The 9,503-nt window shown below is 40.7% G+C and overlaps 1 protein-coding gene across 1 annotated transcript; it reads right to left on the reverse strand.

The window, feature by feature from the left end:
• Positions 1-158: 158 nt before the first annotated feature.
• th2 (tyrosine hydroxylase 2) lies at positions 159-9,503 on the reverse strand (the record flags this gene model as incomplete). Its single annotated transcript, XM_080421265.1, has 12 exons — positions 159-318; positions 568-701; positions 5,476-5,571; positions 5,868-5,924; positions 6,033-6,102; positions 6,206-6,341; positions 6,993-7,138; positions 8,051-8,101; positions 8,227-8,294; positions 8,492-8,580; positions 8,783-8,957; positions 9,261-9,503. The coding sequence occupies 12 exons, from the start codon at positions 9,501-9,503 to the stop codon at positions 159-161; spliced, it is 1,425 nt and encodes a 474-aa protein (XP_080277391.1).

The following is a 9,503-nucleotide window of genomic DNA, read 5'->3' on the forward strand; positions in this document are numbered from 1 at the left end:
TCGCTACGATGCATCTATCTTTACACTTTCAGCATTTTCCACCTGTTGACCATTGTTCCACGGGACAAAATATATGGCCTTGTTCTTGCCATAACATGTTTCAGTCTACCCAACGTTAAGTGTCATATGGCCACGCAGCTCTGTTTGTATCCCTGATGTCAGCCCAGCTTCTCCAGGGCACTCTGAAGCGTTTTCAGGTCCTCTCTCATCTGGCTCAGCATGCTCTGGATCTTACTGGGCTGATCCAGAACCTCCATGGTACATGTGAACGGGTCATACCGCACTGAGAACGGACGCTTGATTGTCGCGGCGTACTTCCTAAGGGGAGAGCATGGATATACAGGCAAATATAATAAGGCGTAATACATATACAGATACATTTCTATGTATTAGGTCTGACTCACAGAAATACACTAAAATATGCTTTCACCCAAAGGCAATTCATTTGGACATTCTATTAACAAAATAACACTTTTACGGACATAACCGGCTTATGAGCAATATTGAATAACAAGTTACTTGTGTTGAGTTACTTTTAAAGCAGAAATATGGAATACTCATTCATACCTCAACTTAACCTTGGCATCTTCAAAGCTCTCTGATACAAAGTACACCGGCTGGAAGGCTTGATCCTGATAAGGCTGAACTGCAGTCTCCTCTGGGTTGAAAGGCTTGTACTCTGGCTCATTGGACAAGGCGTACTGGAACAACAAGTCTAAGATTGTCATTGTAGCAAGTATAAGGGATTTCAACACAGGAGAGAAAACAAGCCAGGGTCTAATAACAGCGTTTCAGTCTTCTGGTCAGTCTATGCCATCAGTCATCTAAATTTGGGCAAGGTTTCAGCCGGATTTGAGTGTCTGAGGTGCTATAGCACCTCATTTTAGTCTGAAAATCGTGGGAAGATTGTGTGGCTTTTGACGATTGATTGAATACGTTATTAACAGCGTGCCAAAAAAAAGCACAACATCACATAAACAACTAGTAATCAAAAGATCTGGTGATAGGCTTGGACTTTTTCCGAATTGCAGCCACCTGTTAGTGCTCTTTTAGAGCAGTTTTGAAGGAGAGCAAGGAGTCACACTTTTTTATGACTGTTGGTAGGGCATTCCACATTTTGGTGGCACAGTAGAACAAATTTAACCCCTTGTTTGAGACAAATCTGGGTTGAACGTGATTTGTGGAGCTCCCTCTGGTGTTGTGTTTGTGGACATCTTTGACGTTTTTGAAGTAGTTTGCAGGTACATGGGTGTCTTTGTGGTGTAGTGTATCTTGTAGACCAGGCCCATTGCAAGTTGCTGTACTCTGTCCTCTACCCTGAGTCATCCCACCCTAGCAAAAATGAGCAGGGGTTAGATGAGGTGTAGGTGTAAGGCCAAGCAGTATACACACAAAAAGATTGGTGCTTCAGCGGTTCTTTGAGATTCCTGTGGTGCTATATAGCACCACAGTGGTTCTTTGGGTGGTTGTGGTGCCTCAGCGGTTCTTCAGTGGTTCTTTGGGATTAGCACCTCAGGGTTCTTCTGTGGTTCTTTGGGATTGTTGTGGTGCTATATAGCACCTCAGCACAATTACTGAAGTCCTATACAGCACCTCAGGGTTATTCAGTGGTTCTTTGGGATAGTTGTGGTGCTATAGCACCTCAGCTCAATTACTGAAGTCCTATAGAACATTGTGGTTCTCAATCCTTTCAATATGTCAATCCTGTCAATATGTATTATTTATATATATATATATATATATATATATATATATATATATATATATATATATATATATATATATATGCTGTATATATGCTGTATTCAACTACCCCTTCAAAAATAGCTATATATATATATATATATATATATATATATATATATATATATATATATATATATATATGCTGTATATATGCTGTATTCAACTACCCCTACAAAAATAGCTAGGGCACCCACATTTTATATATATATATATATCTAATTCAAACAAAACAGCCATGCACACATGTCAGTCAAATACATGAATTTTAGTTCATCAATAAGTAGCTTATTAATAGCCTACAGGCTAAGCCCGAGGTGTATCTCCTGGACTCACTAGGAAACTGAAGAAAACTACAAATGGCTGCCAAGTGACGTAAAATCTCAGTGCTTCTTTCCTATTGGTTGGCTGACTTGGCTCCAAGTCAAAGTTCACCATGCAGGGTGTCATGTTACAAAACAACAGATCTACAAGCTAACAGCAGGTCACATGGCACCAGCTGCGAGCTTGTAGATCTGTCCTTTTTGACAAGTGACGCTGAGAGCAGAAGGGACGCTGGACCACAGCGCGAGCTTTGAAGTTCGTCGCGACTGTGAGAATAAAATAATATAACTGCATCATTGTTGATTCATCAAGAAGATAGAAGAAAGCAGCTTAAAGAAGAGGGATTTTGATAGTATTATTAGAACCATTTTGTGGCTCTCAACAGAGTTTAACAACTGTCAACCTGGCGTCCCTATTTGGACATGTCATTATAAGTGAAAATAGGGAAAACATCCTATTTACAACAAGCTCACAATGGTCGCATAGTGACACCTTGTAGATAATCTATTTAGCTATATAGTACTATGGTGGTTCTCAAAGTAAGGTATGGGGGCTTAAAGGGCTGTCAGTGGGCCCCAAGCAAAATGAGTTAAAATAGCATTAAAATTTGTTTGACCACCACAACCCTATTTTATAGTCGCCCTATTTATTTATTTACATTATTTATGTATAACTGAGTAGGTATTGGTATGAAAGTGTTAATGCATCACATTGAAGATGATTTAGGCTAGTGTTTATTTTATCCATAGTGTTTAAACTGAGGTACCATGGCTAGATTTTAAGTAAGGAAACCCCCTGCATAGCCCACTTACCTACAAATGCTCACATATTAGGTTTAGTTCTACTTTCATTGGTTTCTCATAAGAATAAGCTATATTAGTGGATTTCATACATTGTGATTCCCTCCTAAAAACAGAGTTAAGCCCTTTTGAGATGCTGATGGAGATTACCATAATAGTAATTTATTTAGCTACTGATGATTTTATTTTAATATAAATTAGCATGCTGATTATATGGTTATAGGCTAACATTCATCCTAGTTAGTACAGTAATGTGTTAATTGCCTCCTTATTGATCTGTGCCCAGTATTACAGTTACTGTAAGAGGTGTAAGGTAAACCTTATTGGACACTTGTATTGCAATACCGGTATTTTTATCAGTCGATTTGAGTATGCAATTGATCGTTAATCAGATATCAGCCAAAATGTTAATATTGTGCATCACTAATTTGAATAGTAGTATGAAAGTAGTTGAATTTGCCTTTCAAATAAATGTGAGACAAGATGCTTTTGCTATTCCCTCTTCCCCAGGGCCAAGCTCAGACCAGCACTTCTGGCATGTCAACACCAATGCAGTATGACCACATCGTGCTCACATTAGATGGCCAGGTGATCACAGATGAGAGTGAGAGTGAGTATCTCAATGGCACTAGGACTCCTATTGTGTGTATATTTGGGGTTCAGAATCCAGCACCCTAAAGGACTGAACAAGACACTGACCTTTTTGGAGTTGTGTTGATCTGAAATTGAAGGATGCAGGCAAACTTCCTGTCACAGTAAAAAATAATGTACAACTCCATCTGTGAGTACTGTAGCTTGTAGGAGTCGGTATTCTCTCTAGATTTTGTCCTGACATTTCAGCACTGATGTTCAAGTTAGCGACATTGAGTGTATATTTATTAATGATATAGAGGATATTTGTATCATAGTTGTATCAATACATTATTTATTTGCTAAAATAAATACAACTTTTGAAAAGGTTATGTATTGTGTTTCTCAGTATGCTTCTAGTACAGGATTCCGAATCTTTTAAGCCCTATTTGGTAAGAAATTATCAACATTTTTGAGTGGAAGTGTGATTTAGAAGCATATTAAGTAATCTATGGTGGTAGCTGCCATGATTTAATTGCCGTACTATACTGTAAACAATATAGTGCTATTTGGCACCTCTAGTGGTGCTATATAGCACCTTTGTGGTTCTATATAGCACCCTTTGACAAAGGTGCTATAGCACCTTTAAAGATTGGTGCTATTTAGCACCATTTGACAAATGGTGCTAAATAGCACCTTAATAACAGGTGCTATATAGCACCATTTGACAAAGGTGCTATATACCACCTTTAAAGATTGGTGCTATATTGCACCAAAAACGGTTCCCCTATGATTACGAGCCAAAGAACCGTTTTGGTGCTATATAGCACTGTTTGTGGGGCGGCCATAGCTGAGTGGTTAGTGAGCCCGCCTAGGGAGCCAGAGGCCCTGGTTGCCCCAGGTTCGATTCCAGGCCACGCCAGCCAGTGGTGGGTTCTACCGTCAGATGCTGTGTACGCCGTATACCTTGAGATTTTTTTTCGTCGCCACCGTACACCTTCAAAAACTGTTCAAAACAGCGTTTTTTACATTTAATTCATTATAGACGCGCGCATGCCGTGCGTGTGGGAGGCAGGGAATAAACATAGTATACCTTCATAAAAAAACTAGAACACAACACTGACGCCAGCATATGTGTCGATGAAATGAAATTTGTCCCTGAGCAAGACTCTTAACCCCTAATTGCTCACAGGTTCTCATTGGAAACAAGACCGCAAGGACTTTCATGAACGACCTGTTAAAAGGAATTATCCTTATCCTATCCTTGTTTTTAGTGTATAGCCTGACCAGTTTGTTTTGGGATGTCTGGAGCCTTGTTTTAAGGCCTTTGTGGTGCTATGGTACCATGAGGTGCATGCATAGTCGAAGTGACATTGGATGAGGGCTCCTGCTAGAGTCCTCGATGTATTCCTACTGACCAGTGAGGACATCCTGTACAAAAATCTTGTTCTCTGGTTGACCTTTTTGATTACTTTAGTTGCCATTTTTTCACTGGAAAGATTTTCCTCTAAAATACAACCCAGGTAGGTAATTTCGTCTTTTCTTATGATAACATTGTCACCCCACTTTTACTGTGAAGCCATCAGCCTTGTTGAGGTCTATTTTGGACCCAAAGAGAATGGATTCAGTTTTACCCAGGTGTAATGATAGTTTGTTATCAACGAGCCAGGTACAGATTTTACCGAGTTCAGAGCTAAGGGTTTTTTCGACCTGCAATTTGTCCTTGTCCGAGACCAGGAGAGCCGAGTCATCCGCGAACAAGAACAAACTGCAGTCACAAGCTGATGTCATGTTATTGGTTCCAATATTTAGTTCAGTGACCATGGGGCTAAAGAATTGTTCAGAAGCTGTGTTCACGTTCACTCTTCCATTGGAAATAATAGACTAGAAAGGTCGGCCACCTACTTCAAGCAGATACAGGAAGTAAACTGGCATTGATGGACCCAGTGGGAAATGTAACTCCAATCCTAACAATGTTAGTGCCACCCTTCAATGGGGTGTGCTTTATCAAAGGAAAGTGCAAAATGAATACACTCACCACTAGCTCTCCATAGGAGGACAGGAGGCCAGCACCATAAGCTTTGACCGTTCCATTCTGCTTACAGAGTCCAAACTCCACAGTAAACCAATACAACTGTGAGGGAGAGGTCAACAACAGAGGGACATGTTTATCAATTTAGTATGAATGGGGATGAAGACACAACATGCAGCTATTTACTTTGGTCACTAGATAGCGGCAAAGATCTATCATTCTAATGATAATATCTCTAAAAATGAAACATCAATTCAACACAGCTTTGGTTGGTTTGATTTCTATCTCTACGCTGATTGTTTTTCTATTAACATGTGGTGCTCCTTGTTTTGTTTTTGTCTCATGAAATGAAAAATGGCTGAATAGGACTAATTTGAGAGTGCACATGATCATCTTACCGTTGAGAGTTTCTCAATGTCTTCATCTGATGCTCCAAGTGATGCCAGTCCAATCTCCTGGAATTTGAAATATTCAAAGTTGCCCATGTCATATATGTAACAGATTAACTCCCAGTTAGGCTAAATCAAATGGAGGGGTGACAGAATAATCAACAGTGTGTTTACCTGAGAAAACTGGGCAAATTCTTTATCTGCAAGCATGGGAATATGGCCTAGTAGTTCATGACAGCAGTCCCTGTTAGAGAGGATTAAGCCGAAAGTTAATTCAATAATTAAAAGTAAAGGCACCATAAGGAACAGATCAGATGAGATGGATGCCCAGTGCAAGGCAGACTTACGGTTCAGGCGAGTGCATTGGTGCTGAGGCATGGCGGATGTACTGTGTGCACTGGAACACCCGGAAGGCCAAACTGGCCAAGAAGTCTTTGGCAGACAGGAGCCCTGCCACCGGACGTAGCTGGAAGCCTGTTTTCTCTGGAGCACAGAGAGCGGGGGGATCAGAGACGTGTGATGCCTAATTCATGGTCCGTTGCATGATGGTGTCGGACGCTGAAAATAGCAGACCTCCAAGCTCACAACGTGTCGCATCTGCAACGCGTTGTGAGCTTGTAGGCCGGCTATTTTGGCGTAAGGCACCGCCGTGTGACAAAGTATGAATCAGACTTAACATTGAAACTGGAGTTAAACTAACACAGTAACATGCACGATTTTGCTGTGTTTTGATAATAATATGTATGTATAGTACGTGATGTCTTGGAATTCATGGTTTTGACTTTAGTTGATCTTTTGCCCATGCACACATACAGACACAGAATAGTACATTTCTCACTGAATATCAGCCTTTTTCCTCTCAAGGACCTCCAGTTTGATTTGTAATAGGCCAAAGACCCCCATTAGGCCATGGACCCCCACCCAGGACCCCAATCTACCTTGGAAAATCATCACTGCTAATTGAACTCAAATGGATGAAAAGAAGGACAAGTAAGGGTTCATTTCGTTCCGTTTGTATAGTCTCAGAGCTATAGACCTGTAAGGGTCCATTTGGTTCCTGGGGACCCCTGGGGGTCGCCAGAGACCACATTGAGAACCACCACAGAGCTCTCTCTCTAGTGCCCCCTACAGTACCTTCCAGAAAGGCAGAGACATCCTGAAGCTGCGGGATGTTGTCCTCTCCATAGCCACACTCTCTCTCCAGTTGCTGCAGGCCGTCTAGGAACTGCCTGCACGCCAGGCTGGGGTAGATTCCCCTCAAGGTCCGGTATACCTCCTTCCTTTAACATCACAGCAACATTGTATCGAGAGGTGTCATTTCAGAAAAAAACACATACCACTGACCACATAAGCCCTATTTAACAAAATAGCAAAAATGGCTGATTTACAAGCTTGTGATGCGACACATAGATCAGCTATTTTAGCACATCTTTAACATTTTAAAAGGTTTTGAATGTTCGCCTACAATGACTTGCACAAAATAGAGACACCAGGTTCAAAGTGGCTTCATGAATGTGTGGTTGCAGACAAGAAAACACGTGTCACATCTAGATGGACAGCTGTGGACTGAGATGCACTCAGCGTGGATCTAAAATCAGATTACTCACGTAAAAACGCCCAGAGGTGGAGAAAATATATGCATAAAATATCTGAATTAGAGGTTAACTTTGAACGCTAGGGGGTGGCAGTTTCCATCGTCTGGGACGCATGATGCCCCTAATATTATCACATATTCATGTTTGGAGCAGGCCCGGATACAGAAATTATTAACTGGGGGGGCATTAATAAATGCTGGGGGGGCGGGCAAAAAACTTTTACGTTTTTTTCCCATTTTTTTCCGGCTGTTTGTGTAATACTGCTTCCTATTGTTCTTTTGGGCTTGTTTTCCTAGGCTTCTTTCTCTCGCAATATCTGGCAACACTGCCCATGGAAAATCAGGGCAGAGGATTATTTGAATTGTGCAATGATACATGATGGAATATGATTAAGGATTATTTTGATTATGGTAAGCTCACATTTCATATCATGACATAAATGTAACTTTTTTTCTTCTTTTTTTCTTCTTTTTTTAAAGTTTTTTTTGGGGGGGCAGTCAGGGCATTTGGGGGGGCATTGCCCATGCCTAGATCCGGCCCTGTTTGGAGTCATTCTGACATCTGTAGTAGGCTACATGGTTTAGAAAGGAATCTCACCACGTGGCTGTTTCTTCTCCTGTGTATTCGACTCTGGGTAGTGGGTCACCCCTGCAGGAATTGGGAAACAGAATAGATGCTGATTTTTTTTTGTATGTTGGAAATAATATTTCCAGCATACAAAACATTTTCAGCAGATTTGTATTTCCTGGGTTTTGTTTTGCGATGGGACTTACTGTTTGTAGCCGAAGGCCAGTTCAGATATGAAAGCTCTTCTTTTCCTGTATTCCGAGTCACTGAATCCCTGCAAAGGAAATTTGTTGTAACTTATCCTTCATTGACCATATTCACACAATGGCTATTTTATTCTTACATCATAATTGGGGTATGACGTGAAAGCAAAAAGGCCACAATGTGAATGGTCAAAGGGGATTTATTTGATTATCCTCAAAATATAGCAAAACAATTAGGCACATTTTGAAGTAAGAGGGAAATACTAACTGGATGCTCCTGGTCCATATCTGGGTCAAATTTTGTTATTAGCAGGTTGCATTTGTCCAGATCTTTTATCTTTCTGGGAAACCAGGGAACTGTTAACAAAAGAAAACAAAGATGTTAATTGGCTTACTGGTTTACACATATAGGCTGTTGGTAACCAAAAGTAGAAAGAAGATATTGAATGGATGGCTAGATGTATTCACTAATTAATGGCATTGTAGCAAAATCATAAAACGTAATTAATGTCAATACAATGTAATAATGTCCTATATCTAAAGACTTAGGATAGGCTACCTCTGTCCTCTGGGAGTGCGCGAACATCTTCAGCCACTCTTTTGAGTGAGTTGATGAATATGTCAAGGTCAGCGCTGTGCACTTCACATTTCATGAAGAATTCCAGGTCTGTGACGCCGTTCTTCGACCTCCTTCCCGGCCGACTTTCAATATGCAGAAGTTGGGCTTCAAATGTCTAAAAACAGATAAAGGCGAGGATGTTATGAGAATCACGAAATCCAACACGTTTTCACACAAAAATAAATTTTACAAACCTTTTAACCCATTAAAACCGGGAAACCATCTGTGTCATTTTAGATTTTAGCCAAATAGCATTATTTTATACTTTGGCTATTCAAAAATAGCAGATAAACAAGCTCATAGCGTGTCACTTCGTGCAGCGCTACGAGCTTGTAGATCTGCTATATTTGAAAAATCGCGAAAATGTGTGCAAATCTTTGACTATATATATTATTTTAAAGCAAACATTAGACTTTACCTCGAAGATTTTTCCGGTTTTGAAAAAAGATGCGTTCTTTTCATTGCTGAGCGCAAAAAGGATGTTCAGTGTGACCCTGCCATCTTTCTCTTCGAAGACGAAGTTCTCTCCTCCGCACCGTGATGCTGATGCTGGCCCCGGGGAAGAAGGACCACTTACACGCTCCTTTCGAGCATCTTCAATCAGGCTCTGCCGTCTACCACTAAATGGTCCATTCTGCACCACACTCTGATCCGTCTTCAT

This window comes from Gymnoscopelus braueri (assembly GCF_963280865.1).
Source record: "Gymnoscopelus braueri genome assembly, chromosome: 23".
Classification (NCBI taxonomy): Eukaryota; Metazoa; Chordata; class Actinopteri; order Myctophiformes; family Myctophidae; genus Gymnoscopelus; species Gymnoscopelus braueri.